Here is a 22,001-nt window from a genome sequence, read left to right on the forward strand (position 1 = left end):
GTGCCACGACGATGATGGCGCGGGAGTGCCACGACGATGATGGCGCGGGAGTGCCACGACGATGATGGCGCGGGAGTGCCACGACGATGATGGCGCGGGAGTGCCACGACGATGATGGCGCGGGAGTGCCACGACGATGATGGCGCGGGAGTGCCACGACGATGATGGCGCGGGAGTGCCACGACGATGATGGCGCGGTGGCTTCAAAACAGCGCCCCCTGTCAGACATCTAGTGTATATATTGTGTATATATAAATCTCAGTGGATGGAAACCAAGTTGCAGGCAGGATTTTTTGGGGGGATGCAATCATGCCCCCTACTGCTCACATATAGATAGATACGCGCACATGCATTAGTTAAATAAAGGTTAAATAAAAACAAATGTAAAAAACATGCATGAGACCTTAGTATATACTTAATTTCAAAATTCAAAAAGGCACTCGCACATCTGTGCTATCTTTTTTGCAGGTGCATGGTAACAGTTGAATAAGATGAGGAAAAAAGAAGGAACCCGCACACTGCTTCTGAGAATATCAAATCAAATGGTATTCGTCACATGCGCCAAATACAACAAGTGTAGACCTTACAGTGAAATGCTTACTCACGAGCCCCTAACCAACAATACAGTTTAAAGAAATATGGATAAGAAAAATAAATAAAAGTAACAAGTAATTGAATAGCAGCAGTAAAATAACAATAGCGAGACTATATACAGGGGGGTACCGGTACAGAGTCAATGTTCGGGGGCACCGGTTAGTTGAGGTAATATGTAGGTAGAGTTATTAAAGTGACTATGCATAGATGATAACAACAAAGAGTAGCAGCAGCATAGAAGAGGGGGAGGTGTAATGCAAATAGTCTGGGTAGCCATTTGATTAGGTGTTCAGGAGTCATATGGCTTGGATAGAAGCTGTTTAGAAGCCTTTTGGACCTAGACTTGGCTCTCCGGTACTGCTTGCTTTGCTGTAGCAGAGAGAACAGTCTATGACTTTGGTGGCTGAAGTCTTTGACAATTTTTAGGGCTTTCCTCTGACACCGCCTGGTATAGAGATCCTGGATGGCAGGAAGCTTGGCCCCAGTGATGTACTGAGCTGTTCGCACTACCCCCTGTAGTACCCTGCGGTCAGAGGCCGAGCAGTTGCCATACCAGGCAGTGATGCAAACGGTCAGGATGCTCTCGATGGTGCAGCTGTAGAACCTTTTGAGGATCTGAGGACCCATGCCAAATCTTTTCAGTCTCCTGAGGGGGAATAGGTTTTGTCGTGCTCTTCACGACTGTCTTGGTGTGCTTGGACCATGATAGTTTGTTGGTGATGTGGACACCAAGGAACTTGAAGCTCTCAACCTGCTCCACTGTAGCCCCGTCGATGAGAATGGGAGCGCGCTCGGTCCTCATTTTCCTATAGTCCACAATCATCTACTTTGTCTCGATCACATTGAGGGAGAGGTTGTTGTCCTGGCACCACACGGCCAGGTCTCTGACCTCCCCCCTATAGGTTGTCTTGTCGTTTTCGGTGATCAGGCCTACCACTGTTGTCTCATCTGGAAATTGAATGATGATGTTGAAGTCGTGCCTGGCTATGCAGTCATGAGTGAACAGGGAGTACAGGAGGGGACTGAGCACGCACCCCTGAGGGGCCCCTGTGTTGAGGATCAGTGTGGCGGATGTGTTGTTACCTACCCTTACCACCTGGGGGCGGCCCGTCAGGAAGTCCAGGATACAGTTGCAGAGGGAGGTGTTTAGTCCCAGGGTCCTTAGCTTATTGATGAGCTTTGAGGGCACCCTGGTGTTGAATGCTGAGCTGTAGTCAATGAAAAGTGTTGAGTTTAATAGAGATTGCATCATCTGTGGATCTTTTGGGGCAGTATGCAAATTGGAGTGGGTCTAGGGTTTCTGGGATAGTTGTGTTGATGTGAGCCATGACCAGCCTTTTGCACTGTCTCTATGCACACTCATTAGAAACCAATATACACAGGCAGTTAGAAAAGCCAAGGGTTGCTTTTTCAAGCAGAAATTTGCTTCCTGCAACACAAACTCAAAAAAGTTCTGGGACACTGTAATGGAGAATGGAGAATAAGAATACCTCCACCCAGCTGCACACTGCACTGAGAATAGGAAACACTGTCACCACTGATAAATCCACTATAATTGAACATTTCAATAAGCAATTTTCTACGGCTGGCCAAGCTTTCCACCTGGCTACCCTACCCCGGTCAACAGCACTGCACCCCCCACAGCAACTCGCCCAAGCCTTCCGCATTTCTCCTTCACTCAAATCCAGTCAGCTGATGTTCTGATAGGGCTGCAAAATCTGGATCCCTACAAATCAGCTGGGCTAGACAATCTGGACTCTCTCTTTCTAAAATTATCTGCCGAAATTGTTGCAACCCCTATTACTAGCCTGTTCAACCTCTCTTTCGTGTCGTCTGAGATTCCCAAACACTCTTGACCCAAATTGCTACAGACCTATATCTATCCTACCCTGCCTTTCTAAGGTCTTCGAAAGCCAAGTCAACAAACAGATTACCGACCATTTCGAATCCCACCATACCTTCTCCGCTATGCAATCTAATTTCAGAGCTGGTCATGGGTGCACCACAGCCACGCTCAAGGTCCTAAACGATAGCTTAACCGCCATCGATAAGAAACATTGACCTGGCCAAGGCTTTCGACTCTGTCAATCACCCCATCCTCATCGGCAGACTCGATAGCCTTGGTTTCTCAAATGATTCCCTCGCCTGGTTCACCAACTACTTCTCTGATAGAGTTCAGTGTGTCAAATCGGAGGGCCTGTTGTCCGGGCCTCTGGCAGTCTCTATGGGGGTGCCACAGGGTTCAATTCTTGGACCGACTCTCTTCTCTGTATACATCAATGATGTCGCTCTTGCTGCTGGTGAGTCTCTGATCCACCTCTACGCAGATGACACCATTCTGTATACTTCTGGCCCTTCTTTGGACACTGTGTTAACAACCCTCCAGACGAGCTTCAATGCCATACAACTCTCCTTCCGTGGTCTCCATTTAGTCAAACTAAATACATGCTCTTCAACTGATCGCTGCCTGCACCTGCCCGCCCGTCCAACATCACAACTCTGGACGGTTCTGACTTAGAATATGTGGACAACTACAAATACCTAGGTGTCTGGTTAGACTGTAAACTCTCCTTCCAGACTCACATCAAACATCTCCAATCCAAAGTTAAATCTAGAATTGGCTTCCTATTTCGCAACAAAGCATCCTTCACTCATGCTGCCAAACATACACTTGTAAAACTGACCATCCTACCGATCCTCGACTTCGGCGATGTCGTTTACAAAATAGCCTCCAATACCCTACTCAAAAAATTGGATGCAGTCTATCACAGTGCCATCCGTTTGTCACCAAAGTCCCATATACTACCCACCACTGCGACCTGTATGCTCTCGAGAGCTGGTCCTTGCTTCATACTCGTTGCCAAACTCACTGGCTCCAGGTCATCTACAAGACCCTGCTAGGTAAAGTCCCCCTTATCTCAGCTCACTGGCTTTAAGCACCAGTTGTCAGAGCAGCTCACAGATTATTGCACCTGTACATAGCCCATCTATAATTTATCCCAAACAGCTACCTCTTCCCCTACTGTCTTTATTTATTTTGCTCCTTTGCACCCCATTATTTCTATTTCTACTTTGCACATTCTTCCACTGCAAATCTACCATTCCAATGTTTTACTTGCTATATTGTATTTACTTTGACACCATGGCCTTTTTTTTGCATTTACCTCCCTTATCTCACCTCACTTGCTCACATTGTATGTAGACTTATTTTTCTGCTGAATTATTGATTATGTTTATTTTACTCCATGTGTAACTCTGTGTTGTTGTGTGGGACGAACTGCTTTTCTTTATCTTGGCCAGTTTGCAATTGTAAATGAGAACTTGTTCTCAACTTGCCTACCTGGTTAAATAAAGGTGAATTAAAAAATAAAATGTAAAAAACTCACAGGGCCCTAAACACTCACACACACTGTCACTCCAACACACACATAACCAGTCACTCCATAATTTTCTCACTCACACGTAATATGCACATACATTTAAAATGACTCTACACACCCACTCACATCTCCTAGTCCCCTTCCCCCTATACATATCTACCCCATCACCCCAGGATCCCTGCACATGTTAATATAGTATTGGATCTGACTTTTGAAATATTTCCTATATATAGTATGCTTCCTTACTTACTTTATTGTGTATTTTGGTAGAAATATGTTGTTAATGATTATTGCATTGTTGGGTTTTGAGTTTGCAAGAAAGGTATTTCATTGTACTTGTTTATGTGACATTGCAACTTTAAACACAAACACACTTTAGTCACAACCACTACCCAGAAACAAGCTGTAAGACGATAACAGCATCAACCAAAATCAATCGTGTAAAACTGTGAGGTATCAGAATGAAAATGGTAAAGGTATGGGTCTCTCTGTGTTCAATACACTAACCCTCAAAACAAAAATACCTTTTCAAACCGTAGGCCTCTAGTTGTGTGTGTGTGTGTTTCAATGACAGGAGAGTACAATAACAGATCTTTGCAACTCAACATTAGGAAGGTGTTTTGTACACTCGGTATATATAAAACTGTGACTAGTGTGACAACAGTAGCAAACAAGTTCAATAAAAGTATACTTCATCAGATATTTCAGAGTGACTAATGCTGACCATGATCAATAGTAGTGTCAGATATGCTTACACATATTGGTACCAAGCAAATAAATACCATCAAGCTTCACTGACTACTTGATGGACATTTCAAAGTGTCTCCCAAATCGGAACTGTTGAGACCTTTTTAAGGGCTACAAATAGTAATCATATAAAAACCTCACGATTATGTAACTCCGTGGTATTCTACTAATGTATGCTTGATGTGTATAATAAGTCACTGCTGCTGCGTTTAGACAGGCAGCCAAATTCTGATATTTTGTTTGACCAATCAGTTCAGCTTTAAAAAAAGAGCAGATGTGAAAGATCTAATGTGATTGGTCAAAATACCAATTCGTGGAAAAAAGCGGGGAGGACATGGCAAAAACAACAAAAGCAACATGATTCAAATTATTTCAATGGTGTTATGTCTCTGGAGACTGGGAGTAAAAATGGACTGACTATACATGGCTCTGCTAAAAAACAATTAGCGTACCGCATATTATGTACAATAAAAGTGATATGCATGTGCTAATTTAAAAATTATGTAAATGAAAGTAAGGCAATCCTTTTCTTCTGAGAAAATGTATTATAGTAACCTGCCGATGTGTTGCTATTTGTGTATGTCTTGCTTGCAGCTTTGCATAGTGTGCTGCTGTGACATACACAGCCTAGCTAAAAGCTAGCCACCTTAGTTAGCTCATTACTGCCACTGCCAGGTTCCAGCTACGTGGTCGACATGGCGACCGACGAAATACAAAAATATTAGCTATCATAAAAACAGCTGAAGGTTGATGGCATTTAATTGGAAATTGTAAGTATATGATGGTGGTTCTACAAAAATTATAAACGGCTAGCTAACTAGGTTAAAGTCGGATTATGTTCGACAGGTTTTATTTTTGCGACAAATGTACAGCTAACGTTTTCTAGCTAGCTGTTCTGTTAGGTAGCTAACCATGTTAGCCGTCAAGTGTAGCTGGCTAGCTAGCTTTATATTTAAAAAAATGTAGCTAGCTAACTAATTGTTTTTGTTTCTGATAACTAGCTAACATTAGCTACCTAACTGGTCTATATTTCGTTAGCTGTGTCAATTTATGATAGCTTGCTTACGTTGGCTTGTTATTCTAGCTAATGTTAACAATGTCCACTTAATGTGTATTGACTAGCTAAATTAGCACTGTAACTAATAGTTATGCTAAAGCACACATTACCAATAGCTAACGTTAGTTAGACAAACCGGTATAACTAGCTAGCTAGGTTCAGGGCATTTGACAAATGTTGCTTTTGGATTTTAGTATGGGTAACGTTTGCTTCGTCCCGCAACGAGCCGGGCGAAGCAAACTCACATTAGCGAGTAAGCCTACTTTGAAGTATTAGCCTAGCAGCTAGCAGGTTAGCTAACTAACTTTAGCATCTAGCTCGCTAGCATTGCTTACGTTGCACTTCGTAGTGATACGTTTTTTTGTTATGTTTATGGATGCTTATATGTTTCAGAGGCCTAATAATAACTTTACAGTATTTAATCATTCTGCTGTGAAAGTGGAAAACAGCTTGTGGAAGAGCTCCATGATATTCAATCAAACTTGGTTTGCAGGTTGACGTTGGATTCATGTACCCAACAGCATGACAAGGAAACATTGAAACTAAACAAAAACGCAACTGCATATGTTGCTTATAGCTAATGCTTTACTGCTCATTCATTACATGTTATGCAAACCTAGTAAGTGGTTTTGATGATACAATGGTAAAATACATCACATATATTCTACATTGAATTGATTGATTAGTGTAGGGAAATCATTAGGCCTGTGACTAGTGGTTGTGTAAGGATGGTACAGTTCCTTCTAGTTTTATGAGTCATCGTTAAAGAGGAAATCTGCAGTTGTTACATCCATTTTTGACTTATACTTTAATGATTTATACCCCTTGATTCTTGAAAACTTTTTATAAATGCCTCATGAGCTTAGTTCAACTGTCAACTCACCAGAGCCCAAAATATAAGTGTTTTACTCCAATGTTTGTAAACATTGTAAATGTACACACACACTGTATAGCCTCAACATGTTTAAAACATAATGTTGATCTCTTGGATGGTCAGGGCTCTGTTTATGAATTTGAGAAATGGTTACATTTCTTCAGGCCCATCCCTCAGCTTTTTACCAAAACAAATAGGGTGACCACAATTGTTTACTCATGTTAGCTGTGAGTGTTTTCATCTGCATCCTTATTATGAGTGTATGTCTGCTGTGGCTACAGTTCTCTAGGATTTAGGCCTTACTAAACTTTATTTGAGACTGATACGGTCATGGAGTCATTGGATATTAAACAGTCAATTGGATAGCAAATCACAAAGTTCAACAGTTAGTCTTCTGTCTTGGTGAAATGGCTATATAAGGACAAGTATATGGACAGTCAACATTACTCTGTCAGTGTCACAGCAGCATTATTTGCATGGCATTTTGAATATGGAAGATTGTGAGTACAAGGGGAGAGGGTGTAAAATGTAACCACACAGTATGTAGGCCAGGCTATCAAATCAAATGATATTTGTCACATGTGTGGAATACAACAGGTGTAGGTAGACCTTACCCGTGAAATGCTTACTTACAAGCCCTTAACCAACAATGCAGTTCAAGAAATCGAGTCAAGAAAATATTTACTAACTAGACTAAAGTAAAAAGTAACAAAAAAATAATGAGGCTAGTCAATCACAGCAAGACTGTCAGGGGAAGTTGGGTGTAAATGTATTCATTAATTTTTAAATTAAGAATGCCTTTCCTGAACTAACACTTATTTATATTTTGCTTACTTGCTATGACTTTGCTGATAGCTACTTTGAGGAAAAATGTACTTCCTATGACTGTGGTGTAGTTGTCCTACCTAGCTATTATAAGATGAATGCACTAACTGTTTGTCACTCTGGTTAAGAGACTGGGCCTCTCTTATTACATTCATTTACATTTTTGTAATTTAGCAGACACTTATCAGATGAAAACAAAGTCCTCAAAGGTCCACACAATTCAAACTTTTGTACCGGATCTTACATTAACGTCACTGGAATGTTTGTGTGGAAGTTGGCCTCATTTGCCCTATTTTAAGTTAAAATATTTTTATTTTATATGGGGCGGCAGGGTAGCCTAGTGGTTAGAGCGTTGGGCTAGTAACCGGAAGGTTGCAAGTTCAAATCCCCGAGCTGACAAGGTACAAATCTGTCGTTCTGCCCCTGAACAGGCAGTTAACTGTTCCTAGGCCGTCATTGAAAATAAGAATTTGTTCTTAACTGACTTGCCTGGTTAAATAAAGGTAAAATAAAAATAGGCTGCACTCATCTATTAAGCCCTTTGTTAGATCACATGCAGTGGACATGGTATTGTTTTGTCGAGAAGCATTGGATGAAATGACAGTTTTCTGCTACCATAGATACAATAATTTATTATTATTTCCACATCTGCTACTGCATTGTGAGTGGTACCATAGCAGTTCCAGGCACAATGACCTCATTGACTGTCAACCTTCCCAAAAACGCACAGGGATATTTATCATCATCGCTGTGTAGATTATCATAGTCTGTCAGACTCAATCGCTGATTGAGGAAAAGCCCCTGTTGCTCCAGCACACGTATTATAGCCAATTCCCAGCACTTAGGCTCTCCCAGGCTTTATGGGAAACACACTCCCTCTGCCTGGCCCACTCATCTCAGCACCAATGTGGGGGTGTTTCCTTCTCCTGTGTCATAAGTAAACACTTAGCTTGTTAGCTATTCTACTTCCTTACTCAGATTGGTAACTCAGTCAGTCCACCCCCCCTGGGCTATTTTCAGCCTGTGGAATCCCCACCCAGGTCGTCAACACCTGCTGTTGACATCAGGTGTGGCTTTGTTTTATGCTGGCTACAAGCAAATTATGCAGCAGAGACAGGGAATGTAGAGGTAGTGGTGGAGCACAAACAAAGATGTCATTTGAATATTACACATGTCCATCTTGAACCAGACACGAGGATAAGTGCAGGCAAAAACAAAAGCCAGTGGCATGGCAGGAGACAAAGTAGCAATGCAGGAAGCATAATGTCTCTGGCTCTGCATACTATCTAACCAGTACCAGCATCAGGGAGTATCTTCTACATTGAAAATCAGTACCGTACTAGTCTGATCTGTCTGTTTACGCATGTCGTACCAGATGCATTTCCTTCATATTGTTCATTTCCTTTTGCTGTGAGTGTTGTTCATTGTCATGAACAAGGTTCATTACCGACTGCTTTGTCACTATTGAGAGCACTACTTTTGTAAGGTAGGCCTACACAGCAGGCTTTTTGTACTGGCATCCTTAGATGTTCTTGCTATTCATTTCTAGAGGAAAAGGGAGTTGACATGGACTAGTAGGTGAGCATGTAGCAGCATATGTTTGTTTTGGTCTACTACATGCTCAGACATGCTTCATAGTTGGCGTGTGATTACACAATGATTTTTTGGAGTGACTCCTTTGGTTATTTCATGATAGTCACACTATATTAGGTTTGTGTATATTAGTCATGTGAAACACCATGCTTTGATATGTAGTGCTTGAATTTAAATAGTTTTACATTCACTCTTTGAAAGTATCCCTTTTTGATGTAAACAGAACTTTCCATATATGTTTGGCCATGGAAGTGGTCAGAAAGGGACTTTTAGGCCTGAATGCTGAGTTTGATATTATTTAAAAGCTTACAAACAGGGTTGTTTCTTGTGAACAGTTTTTAAATCAATGTTCTGAAATGTTTAACCTTTTAACGTCTATCTAAAAACGGATATACTACGATTTAAAAAAAATCTCTTCCGACCATTTGTAATTTAGCTGGTACACCATTGAAATTTTAAATGGTGAATTGAATTGACATTTTCATTTCTTATTATTACCACAAAGATGGTCATTGGTCCACCCACTGTCAAATGACAACTTGGTAATGCTATTCTATATTTCTATGACTTCAATAGGTTTCCTATGGAGGATTGTCAGTATAATTTAAAACAACAAATATTCCAATTCAACTCAAGATTCTCTGATGTGTGGATCTCCTTTCTTTGTGGTACCATTTGAAAGTTGAAATGTCAACTTTCAAAGGCACTGGCCTACACACAGTACCCCATAATGTCAAAGTGGAATCATGTTTTTAGACATTTTACAAGTTTAATAAATAATTAAAAGCTGAAAAGGCACAAGTTCAGGATAAAAGCTGAAATGTCTTGAGTTAAGTATTCAACCCCTTATGGCAAGCCTAAATAAGTTCAGGATAAAACATTTGCTTAACTAGTTACATACACTAGTGGTCAAAAGTTTTAGGACACCTACTCCTTCAAGGGCTTTTCTTTTCTTTTTACTATTTTCTACATTGTAGAATAATAGTGAAGACATCAAAACTATGAAATAACACACATGGAATCATGTAGTAACCAAAAAATTGTTAAACAAATCAAAATATATTTGAGATTCCTCAAATAGCCAGCCACTGCCTTTGACAGCTTTGCACACTCTTGGCATTCTCTCAACTAGCTTCACCTGGAATGCTTTTCCAACAGTCTTGAAGGAGTTCCCACATAAGCTGAGCACTTGTCTGCTTTTCCTTCACTATTATTACATGATTCCATGTGTTATTTCATAGTTTCGATGTCTTCACTATTATTCTACAATGTAGAAATTAGTTTAAAAATAAATACAAAAACTTGAATGAGTATGTGTTCGACAACTTTTGACTGGTAGTATAAATTGCATGGACTCTGCAATAAGTGTTTAACATGAGTTTTGAATGACGACATCTCTGTACCCCACCCAATTATCTGTAAGGTCCCTCAGTCGAGCAGTGAAATTCAACCACAAAGACCAGGGAGGTTCGTGACCTGAAAATAGTTGTCTAGCAATGATCAACAGCCAATTTGACAGAACTTGAAGAATTTTGAAAAGAATAATGGGCAAATGTTGCACAATCCATGTTTGGAAAGCTCTTGGAGACTTACCCAGAAAGACTCTCAGCTGTAATCACAGCCAAAGGTGATTTTTAACATGTATTGACTCAGGGGGTTGAATACTCATCTAATCAAGATATATTAGTGTTTTATTTTTTAACAAATGTTAGAATTTTTATGCCACTTTCATTAGAGTAGATAGTTTTGTGTAGATAGTTGACAATTAAATCTATTTTAATCCTACTGTTTAACACCACAATGTGGAGAATGTCAAGGTGTGTGAATACTTTATGAAGGTAATGTAGAAACGTACCATTGTTACATATTTAGACTGGTGCTAGAGCATAATGAATAGGAGGTTGAAAAGTTGCAGAATTGTCCTTTAATGAAATTCTCCTAACCTTTGTCGTTGTAGTTCTCTTAACCACCAACATAAATTCTCCCTGTTATTCTCCTTTGTTACAACACAACCAGATTTCAGAGAAAGATGTACTGAGTGTAAAAAACATTAGGAACACCTTCCTAATATTGATTTGCACCCGCCTTTGCCCTTAGAACAGCCTCAATTTGTCAGGGCCTGCTACAAGGTGTCAAGCGTTCCACAGGAATGCTGGCTCATGTTGGCTCCATGATTCCCACAGTTGTGTCACATTAGCTGGATGTCTTTTGGGTGTTGGATCATTCTTGATACACATGGGGAAACAGTTTTAAAGTGGAAAAACCCAGCAGAGTTGCAGTTCTTGACACACTCAAACTGGTACGCCTGGCACCTACTACCATACCCTGTTCAAAGACACTTAAATATTTTGTCTTGCACATAAACAATCCATGTCTCATTTGTCTCAAGGCTTAAAAATTCTTCTTAAACCTGTCTTCTTCCCTTCATCTACACTGATTTTGAAGTGGATGTAACAAGTGACATCAATAAAGGATCATAGCTTTCTCTTGGTTTCACCTGGTCAGTCTCATGGAAAGATGTGTTCGTAATGTTTTGTACACTCAGTGTATAATACTACACGTCCTCCAAGATTTATGATAAGTTATGTCATTTAATCCGTATGCTTTTGTACGACCAGGTAAGTCGTATGATTATTGTACGACTGCTATTCCATTCGTAATGTATCATACTAAATGAAGGCGAACATATTTGCGTACCAAATCTTCCGGATTGCCCTGAGGCCAGGTTGAACATCTAGCCTAGGGGTTCACTTGCTGTAGCTGAAATGTGGACATTCAGTTATAGTAACCTGTTCTTATGCAGCAACAAGATGCTGTCACTCCCCATTGAAACCCCAAACTTCCTGTTTTGAGATGAGTGCTTGTTATTGGACTAGGGAGGGTCCTAAAATAGCCGGAACAAGTAAATAATCAGCCTTCTGGCATTTAATGAACACTGCTGCTGGGGCAGGGAACACCCCAACACTCCCTGACCCCAGTGTGAAGACAAATCGGGATGTTTTTTGACATCCTGCTGGTTTTGTCCTTTTACTGGAAGGGCAGCCAGGTGAATCAAGTTCAGAACATCGTTGGGTAGTTAAGCAAATGTTAATGTTTTTTTCTTCCCACATGTTTAACCTGTTTCCCGTTTGGTGTATGCAGTTGAAATGCTTACTGTTCTGTTTCACTTTGTCTTTCAGGTCATACCACATACTGAGTGTTCATAATGTCTGAACAATTAGATGAAAATTGATGTTCGGAATAGTTTTATTTTATTACAGTGGAATCTGTCAGATCTTTTGCATCACTCTGTTTTTTCGAAAAGAAAACAAACCCCACGCGACAACACTTTAGGATCTACCTTTCTTTGAAAAAGAAAGCATCCGTCGAAGCTACAGTGCTTCCCCCAGAGACCTCCGTGGGTGACGATGCCTGTGCAAGCGCCGCAATGGACGGAATTCCTGCTGTGTCCCATCTGCACACAGCTGTTCGAGGAGAGCCTCCGCAAGCCCATCAGCCTGGGCTGCGGCCACACAGTCTGCAAGATGTGTCTGAACAAGCTGCATCGCAAGGCCTGCCCCTTCGACCAGACGGCTATCGCCACCGACATTGAGCTGCTGCCAGTCAACACAGCCCTGCTGCAGCTGGTGGGAGGACAGGTGAGACAGACGCTAGGTTGGTACTACTCAGGTGAGATGCTAGGCAAGGCTATACAACGGGTGTATATTTGACTGAAATACTTACAAGCACTTTCCCAACAATGCAGTTTTAAAAAGTAAGAAAATTAGCAAATAAAAATAGTAACACAAATAAAAATAACAAGGCTAGATACACAAGAGGTACCGAGTCAATGTGCAGGGTTACGAGGTAGTTGAGATAATACAGTGCATTTGGAAAATATTCAGACCCCTTGAATTTCATTACATTTTGTTACGTTACAGCCTTATTCTTAAATTGATTTAGAATGTTTTCCTTCAATCTACACACAATACCCCATATTGACAAAGTGAAAACAGGTTTTTAGAACTTTTAGGAAATGTATTAAACATAAAACTACTTTATTTACGTAATTATTCAGACCCTTTGCTGTGAGACTTAAATTTGAACTCCGGTGCATCCTGTTTCCATTTCTCATCCTTGATGTTTCTACAACTTGATTGGAGTCCACCTGTTGTAAATTCAATTGATTGGACATTATTTGGAAAGGCACACACCTGTGTATGTAAGGTCCCAAGGTTGACAGTGCATGTCAGAATAAAATCCAAGCCATGAGGTCAAAGGAATTGTCCGTAGGGCTCAGAGACAGGATTGTGTCGAGGCACAGATCTGGGGAAGGGTACCAAAATATTTCTGCAGCATTGAAGGTCCTCAAGAACACAGTGACCTCCATCATTCTTCAATGGAAGTTTGGAACCACCAAGACTCTTCCTAGAGCTGGCCGCCTGTCTAAACTGAGCAATCGGGGGAGAAAGGCCTTGGTCAGGGTGGTGACCAAAAACCCAATGGTCATTCTGACAAAGCTCCAGAGTTCCTCTGTGGCGATGGTTGTCCTTCTGGAAGGTTCTCCCATCTCTGCAGCACTCCACCAATCAGGCCTTTATGGGGGAGTGGCCAACGCCATGATGGTGGCTAATGCAACTTCCTGATATTGTGCCCTGCTTTCAGTCAGGGGTAAACAACAGACTGCTGCAACCTGATTGGCAGAATGCGATACGCAACTTCCGGGACTAGCATTTCTAGGCGTTAGCCACTTCAGCATGGTTGTGGAAAATTGTGTTTCATAAAGGAAAGTATGTATGTCCCCTCGCGTTTAAAAAAAATCTAGTTAACGGGGAAGTCAATGGCTTTGCAGCCTGAATGGAGAATCTTTTAGGTACGAACCGGTCCACAGGGGATACGAGTGTATTGCCGGCTGCATACAATGCGTTTGTCGGTAAGATGGAAACGACTCAATATTGCCATCTGCCAGCCTTTGGGCTAAGTGTATTTCAGTGTGTTCTAGACCTGTGTCAGTGGTCTTCATCTCTCTATTGTTTGAATCAAATATTAAACCTATGCTGTACCCCACCCTGCTTTCACCCCTTCCAGGGCTGACCCACACACACTCAAATGTTGTTTTTTTGCATTAAGGTCACCCAGAGCATTTGGGAACATCTGCCAATATGGCTGGTAAGCTTAGACATTTCCCAGCCAGTGCCAAAATCTACCAGCATTTGGCTGGTGTTATTTTTGCCTCCATAATCCCAAACAAACAGCCTTTGAAAAGGAGCTCACAAAGGTCTGCATTTGATTTCTCTGCGAACTATTGCAGTTTCATCCACAAGCACATGAAAGGGGAAGACTACACTGACCGTGTGAGACTGCCTGTGTATTTCTCTTAGTGTGTGTGTACGCACACGTGTCACATCTGTGTTTGTGTTCTCACGACACATACAAGAGTGCCCTTTAGTTCTCTGATATGAGGAAAAGGGAAACTAGATCTGTCCCTATCAAGTGGTTCAAAAGATACTGGATGTAAATAACTTCCTGTTTTGGATGGCTTGTTCTCTACTCTGGCTTTTGGGAAATGATGGCACAGTATACTGAGTCCTAAATCTGTTTGTACTGTCTGACCAACTCTAATGGTCACGCCCACACATTATCTGGGACCAGGCTACAATGCACCCCCATTGGATATGAATGCCAGGCAATCTGGATAGACTCTTGGGGCAATATCTCAATCCTTTGGCGTACAAATCTTCTGTTGATACCAAAGTCTTAGAAGAACCCTGCAGATTTGTTTATTTATAATTATTTTACCTTTATTTAACCAGGTAGGCCAGTTGAGAACAAGTTCTCATGTACAACTGTGACCTAGCCAAGATAAAGCAAAGCAGTGCAACACAGAATTACACAAACGTACAGTCAATAACAAAATTAGGGGGAAAAATGTATGTAGAGTGTGTGCAAATGTAGGGAGGTAGGCAATAAATAGGCCATAGTGGTGAAATAATTACAATTTAGCATTAACACTGGAGTGATAGATGTGCAGATGATGTGCAAGTAGAGATACTGAGGTACAAAAGAGCAAGAGGGTAAGTTACAATATGGAGATGAGGTAGTAGGGTGTGCTATTTACAGATTGGCTGTGTACAGGTACAGTGATTGGTAAGTGCTCTGACAGCCTATGCTTAAAGTTAGAGAGGGCAATATAAGGCTTCAGTGATTTTTTTTGCAATTCGTTCCAGTCATTGGCAGCAGAGAACTGGAAGGAGAGGCAGCCAAAGGAAGTGTTGGCTTTGGGGATGACCAGTGAAATATACCTGCTGGAGCGTGTGCTACGGGTGGGTGTTACTATGGTGACCAGTGAGCTGAGATAAGGTGGAACTTTACCGAGCAAAGACTTATAGATGACATGTCGCCAAACCCACTGGCTCCGAATATGTAGTGAGGGCCAGCCAACGAGAGCATACAGGTCGCAGTGGTGGGTAGTATATGGGGCTTTGGTGACAAAAAGGGATGGCACTGTGATAGACTACATCCAGTTTACTAAGTAGAGTGTTGGGGGCTATTTTGCAAATGACATCGCCGAAGTCAAGGATCGGTAGGATAGTCCGTTTTACGAGGGTATGTTTGGCAGCATGAGTGAAGGAGGCTTTGTTGCGAAATAGGAAGCCCATTCTAGATTTAATTTTGGATTGGAGATGTTTAATGTGAACGTGGAAGGAGAGTTTACAGTCTAACCAGACACCTAGGTATTTGTAGTTGTCCACATATTCTAGGTCAGAAACGTCCAGAGTAGTGATGCTAGTCGTGCGGGGGGAGCAATCAGTTGAAGAGCATGCACTTAGTTTTACTAGATACTATCCCATCCCCACACTTCTGTGAGGGGGGGTCATTTACACTTGTTTGTCAGGTTGCAATCGACGGTTCATTCGATCATGTGTCAGATGTTTGCGGAGACCATTTTCAGGATTGTGCTTCTTATGGATTGTTTAAGGAGCGTTCTGAACCATCTCACTATATTCCCCATTTGGGATATTTCAGATGTGTTAAGAAGATGGACAGGGACTCTGCTGCCCTAGCTTCAGGGGGAAGCTGGTTTCACCATTGAGGTGCCAGGACGGAGAAGAGCTTGGGCTGAGTGGGAGCTGCCCTCCCGTAGGGATGGGGGCAGAACAGTACTTGGGTTGATGTGTAGGGTTTGAGCAGAACCTTAAGGTAGGGACTCTGTCCGTAGGCATGTACCATGGCCTTGTAGTGGATCCGAGCTTCGACTGGAAGCCAGTGGAGTCTACAGAGGAGGGAATTTAGGAAGGTTGAACACCAGGCGGGCTGCAGCGTTTTGGATCATTCTCAGGGGTTTGATGGCACAAGCGGGGAGCCCAGCCAACAGTGAGTTGCAGTAATCCAGACGGGAGAGGGCAAGTGCCTGGATTAGGACCTGCGGCGCTTCCTGTGTGCCTTAGGGTCGTACTCTATGGATGTTGTAGAGCAGGAGCGAGTCATTGCTTTGATGTTTGCAGAGAATGATAGGGTGTTGTCCAGGGTCACACCAAGGTTCTTTGCACTCTGCGAGGGGGACACCGCGGAGGTGTCAACTGTGATTGAGAGGTCTTTGAGAGGGCAGGCCTTCCCCGGAAGGAAGAGCAGCTCCGTCATGTCGACGTTGAGCTTGAGGTGGTGAACCGACATCCAAGCTGAGATATCTGCCAGGCAGTAGAGATGTGGAGTGGAGATGCATGTCACCACCTGGGTGTCAGAAAGATAAAAGTAGTTGAGGGCAATCCACATACCAATGATAGGAGAGACCATGTGAGGATATGATGCAACTGAGTGACTTTGTGTAATAGCGTGAAAAGGAGAGGGTCTAGAACCGAGCCCTGAGGGACACCAGTAGTGAGAGTATGTGGTGCAGACACAGATCCTCTCCATGTCACCTCGTAGGAGCGGCCTGCCAGGTAGGATGCAATCAAAGAGTGTGTAGAGCTTGATACACTCAGCCCTGAGAGGGTGAGGAGGAGATTCTGATGGTTCACGGTGTCAAAGGCAGCAGATAGATCTAGGAGGATGAGAACAGAGAGAGTCAGTTTTGGCACTGCGGAGAGCCTCCGTGACAAAGAGAAGAGAACCGATCTCGGTTAAGTGACCCATCTTGAAGCCTGACTGGTTAGGGTCAAGGATATTGTTCTGAGAGAGCTGGTCAGACGGTGCGCACAAGTGTTTTGGAAAGAAAAGCAAGAAGTGATACCGTCCTTTTTTTGACGTCAGGGGTCGAGTGTTGGTTTCTTGAAGGGATGCAGACAGTGATGAGGGCAGTGAAGAATGGGAGAAGGTCTCCAGAGAAGGTCTGAAGGAGGTGATGGGGACAAGCGGGCAGGTTGTTGGGTGGCCAGGCCTCACTAGTCGCAGGATTTTTCAAAGCGGTTGACAGTCGTTCGCAGGGAGCGGGTGGATGATTGGGGGAGAAGGTGGAAAATGGTTCCAGGTCATCTACAAGTCCATGCTAGGTAAAGCTCCGCCTTATCTCAGTTCACTGGTCACGATGGCAACACCCATCCGTAGCACGCGCTCCAGCAGGTGCATCTCACTGATCATCCCTAAAGCCAACACCTCATTTGGCCGCCTTTCGTTCCAGTTCTCTGCTGCTGGTGACTGGAACGAATTGCAAAAACAAAGTTGGAGACTTTTATCTCCCTCACCAACTTAAAACATCTGCTATCTGAGCAGCTAACCGATCGCTGCAGCTGTACATAGTCTATCTGTAAATAGCCCACCCATTTTTACCTACCTCATCCCCATACTGTTTTTATTTAGTTACTTTTCTGCTCTTTTGCACACCAATATCTCTACCTGTACATGACCATCTGATCATTTATCACTCCAGTGTTAATCTGCAAAATTGTAATTATTCGCCTACCTCCTCATGCCTTTTGCACACAATGTATATAGACTCCCCTTTTTTTTCTACTGTGTTATTGACTTGTTAATTGTTTATTCCATGTGTAGCTCTGTGTTGTCTGTTCACACTGCTATGCTTTATCTTGGCCAGGTCGTAGTTGCAAATGAGAACTTGTTCTCAGCTAGCCTACCTGGTTAAATAAAGGTGTTCTCAACTAGCCTACCTGGTTAAATAAAGGTGTTCTCAACTAGCCTACCTGGTTAAATAAAGGTGAAATAAAATAAAAATGGTTGGAAGTTGCGAAGTATGAAGAGCAGTGAGCCATCATCAGAAAGTTAGATTATCAAGGTGTCAAGCACTTTGAGGAACTCTCAAAAGGGTACCTGGTGTGCGATAGGGTTGGGCGATATCCACATTTTCGTACAGTTTCTGTTCCATACCAGGGTATACAGTATTAACAGATGTGCACATAATTAAAAAATAATAATAATTGAAGTACAAAACTATTTAGGCAACAAGGATCTTGACCAGGGAAGGATTGAATGCTGTAACCAAGAGGCTTGATTTTTGACGCCTAGCCACTTAGCTAGCAAGTTAGCAAACCAAATGCACAGCTGGAGCTCCGAGCTAGATATAATTTGACACATCTTAGATTTCTTATAATTATACCTAACTTATAAGCAGCGGTGTAGCACGCAGCCCCAGAGAGAGCAGCTGTGGAAGCAGTATTCTCTGGGGTGATCCATGTCTTCGTCAGGGCCAAAAAGTCAAATGGACTGAAGGGCAGCATAGGGTGAGAAACTCAGCGTTCTTGACCGCAGGATGCTGCCGGAGTGCAGGATTCCACATGGGTTGCAATTATCATTGCGTTTACTTGATAGCTACCTACACAAATAGCTAGCTAGAACAAAGTGTTAACAAGATAAATTCATTTAAAAAGATACATTAGGTACATTAAATTAGAAGGGTTGCAGCCAAGGGGTGGGGAGTGTCTAATGCCTACAGGGAGAGGAGGGAACTGGGATAGAAAACACACACGCGCACACAGTTGCCAAAGCTACAAAATGAGAATCTGAAAATGACTAGGTAAGATACTTAAGTGAGAGTGGAGCCCTCTTTCCTTCCTCCAATAAATCTGCAGAACGGTCTTTGTTTCGGCAACGGTCTTCGTTTTGACAACGAGACCGCCGCTGACACTGATTACCAAAACCTCAACAGTCACAAATTGCCCTGCCCCTTTATCCTGGTTGATGTGTCAACAATCATCTGCAAGTTATGAGCAGTCAGCAGTTCACACCACAAGTACGCAACTGGGGAGACATACAGCACTTAAAGCAGATGGCCCTAGATAGCAAAAAGACTACTAGACAGCAACTCAAATTATACTTATCACTCCTGGAGATATCAGGAGTCCTCTAGCTATAGATTTAAGTATTTGTTTCTCTCTTTTTGCACACACACACTGTAAATGTAAGCTGCATTTCAACGTGTGTGTTTTGACCTTGGTGTATTATTTTCTCTCCCCAGGTGCCCAAACGGCAGCCGACCACCTTGGTGACAGGGGCAGAGGACATAGCCCACTATGAGAAAGCCAGTGAGTGTGTGGAGGAGCTGGCTCAGTACCTGAAACCCCTGAGCAACAGCAGAGGTCAGTCAGATGCCACCTCATCCTGCTACAGTCACAACCATTGCTCATGAATTGTGGGACAAGCCTCTTTAATTGCTCAACATATCATATTTAATAGCAACAGTTTCAACCACTCCCCCTTTTTTTATCCACTCACAATCCTCATTCTAGTCTTCTTGCTTTAACAGGCATCATCTTGAATGGTGCTTTCTCTCTTTCTCCCTCATCTTGAATGGTGCTTTCTCTCTCCCTCATCTTGAATGGTGCTTTCGCTCTTTCTCCCACATCTTGAATGGTGTTTTCCCTCCCTCATCTTGAATGGTGCTTTCTCTCCCTCATCTTGAATGGTTCTCTCTCCCTCATCTTGAATGGTGCTTTCTCTCTCTCCCTCATCTTTCCTTTTCCTCTCCTCATCCATTTGCTTTGATACTCGTGTTTTGCTGTTCCACAATTTCCTCCTTATTGTTCACACTGGTTGTAAGTTGCTATGAATAAGCCTCTCTCACACTTCATCCTCTCCTCCAGGTGTGGGGCTGAGCACCAGCAGCGCCCAGAGTTCTCTGAGTCGGCCCATGCAGAGGAAGCTGGTGACCCTGGTGCACTGTCAGCTGGTGGAGGAGGAGGGCCGGGTGAGGGCCACGCGGGCGGCCAGGTCTCTGGGGGAGCGCACCGTCACTGAGCTCATTCTACAGCACCAGAACCCCCAGCAGCTCTCCTCCAACCTGTGGGCTGCAGTCAGGGCAAGGGGCTGCCAGTTTCTCGGCCCAGGTAACACGTATACAATAGCGACGTGCCACTGACATTCTGTCTTTCTCCGCCATCTTTTTTTCTGTGTTTTGAGTGGTGCAAAATCCATTTGTCACTTAAATCTCACTGGATTGATTTGCTTTCATTTTACTCCTGTGACTCTTTCGTACTCTTGCCTGTTCTTTTCCCCCCGTTAATGTTACAACCTCTGAAATGTTTGTAATGACCTGTCATACACACCCCGGTAATGGATGAACAGGGATCAAAGGGAATACATTGTCTTTCGGTTTTGTCTTGAACAATGCTAAAGCTTGGTTGGGGATTTAAAGCATTGTCTCGACACTTACATCACAAGAAATAGGATAACTTAATTTTGTTGGGTGTTCATTTTTTGTGGAATTGAGAAAAATATATAATTTAATAGTTGAAATGATTATAAATTAGATGCTCTGAAATGAAAGCAACTTCCGAAAACGAACACTTGGATTATAGGGATATTATGTCTTCTCAACTATAATGTGAAGTGTGTGTGTGTACACCTTAAATATAATCTAGAGCTGAGCATGTTGATTTTTAATCTGAGAGTATCCTGCTATTGACACTTGTTTTATGCAACAGCGCATTTGACTGCAGGTAGGTGTAGACAGAGCAAGTTTTAGGTGGTTCGAGCCCTGTCCCACCCCGTTATGTTAATAGTTTTATATATGCAAATACACCCAATGTATTTACGCAAATTAGGCACATTTTATTTGAACATAAAATCTAAAGTCTGGGCCCAAATGACATGTCAATAAATCTCATCTGAGGAAAAATGGTAAGCATATGTTGTGCTGTCTGTTGTAGCGATGCAGGAGGAGGCTCTGAAGCTGGTGCTTTTGGCTCTGGAGGACGGCTCCGCTCTATCCAGGAAGGTCCTGGTGCTGTTTGTGGTCCAGAGGTTAGAGCCACGCTTCCCCCAGGCCTCCAAGACCAGCATAGGCCACGTGGTGCAGCTCCTCTACAGGGCCTCCTGCTTCAAGGTAGGTCTTGTACACGGTGGTGTACAAAGTAAAGATGCCTTAATAGAAAATGACTCAAGTGAAATTCACAGTAAAATACTACTTAGGTAAAAGTAGCCACCCTTGACCTTGATGACAGCTTTGCACACTCTTGGCATTCTCAACCAGCTTCACCTGGAATGCTTTTCCAACAGTCTTGGAGTTCCCACATATGCTGGGCACTTGTTGGCTGCTTTTCCTTCACTCTGCGGTCCAACTCATCCCAAACCATCTCAATTGGGTTGAGGTCGGGTGATTGGAGGCCAGGTCATCTGATGCAGCACTCCATTACTCTCCTTGGTCAAATAGCCCTTACACAGCCTGGAGGTGTGTTGGGTCATTGTCCTGTTGAAAAACAAATGATGGGATGGTGTACCGCTGTGGTAGCCATGCTGATTAAGTGTGCCTTGAATTCAAAATAAATCAGTGTCACCAGCAAAGCACCATCACACATCCTCCTTCATGCTTTACGGTGGAAACCACACATGCGGCGATCATCCGTTCACCTACTCTGTGTCTCACAAAGACACGGTGGTTGGAACCAAAAATCTAAAATTTGGACTCAGACCAAAAGGACAGATTTCCGCTGGTCTAATGTCCATTGCTTCTTGACCCAAGCAAGTCTCTTCTTCTTATTGGTGTCCTTTTTAGTAGTGGTTT

The 22,001-nt window shown here is 42.8% G+C and overlaps 1 protein-coding gene across 4 annotated transcripts in view; it reads left to right on the forward strand.

Annotated features, from left to right (window-relative positions):
* Positions 1 to 5,310: 5,310 nt before the first annotated feature.
* LOC109889077 (roquin-1) overlaps positions 5,311 to 22,001 on the forward strand; it is a 33,383-nt gene continuing 16,692 nt past the window's right edge. Inside the window, exons 1-5 of one of the 4 annotated variants that reach the window (XM_031822481.1) lie at positions 5,311 to 5,491; positions 12,250 to 12,708; positions 19,458 to 19,578; positions 20,083 to 20,325; positions 21,148 to 21,323. In XM_031822481.1, the coding sequence (XP_031678341.1) occupies positions 12,478 to 12,708; positions 19,458 to 19,578; positions 20,083 to 20,325; positions 21,148 to 21,323 (771 nt within the window). In that variant the 5' untranslated portion in view covers positions 5,311 to 5,491; positions 12,250 to 12,477. Of the gene's footprint in view, positions 5,492 to 11,560; positions 12,709 to 19,457; positions 19,579 to 20,082; positions 20,326 to 21,147; positions 21,324 to 22,001 lie in introns of those variants that run through there. The other 3 variants (XM_031822483.1, XM_031822482.1, XM_031822484.1) reach the window with 3 other exon arrangements.

The sequence above is a fragment of the Oncorhynchus kisutch genome, linkage group LG4, assembly GCF_002021735.2.
Source record: "Oncorhynchus kisutch isolate 150728-3 linkage group LG4, Okis_V2, whole genome shotgun sequence".
NCBI classification, from domain to species: Eukaryota; Metazoa; Chordata; class Actinopteri; order Salmoniformes; family Salmonidae; genus Oncorhynchus; species Oncorhynchus kisutch.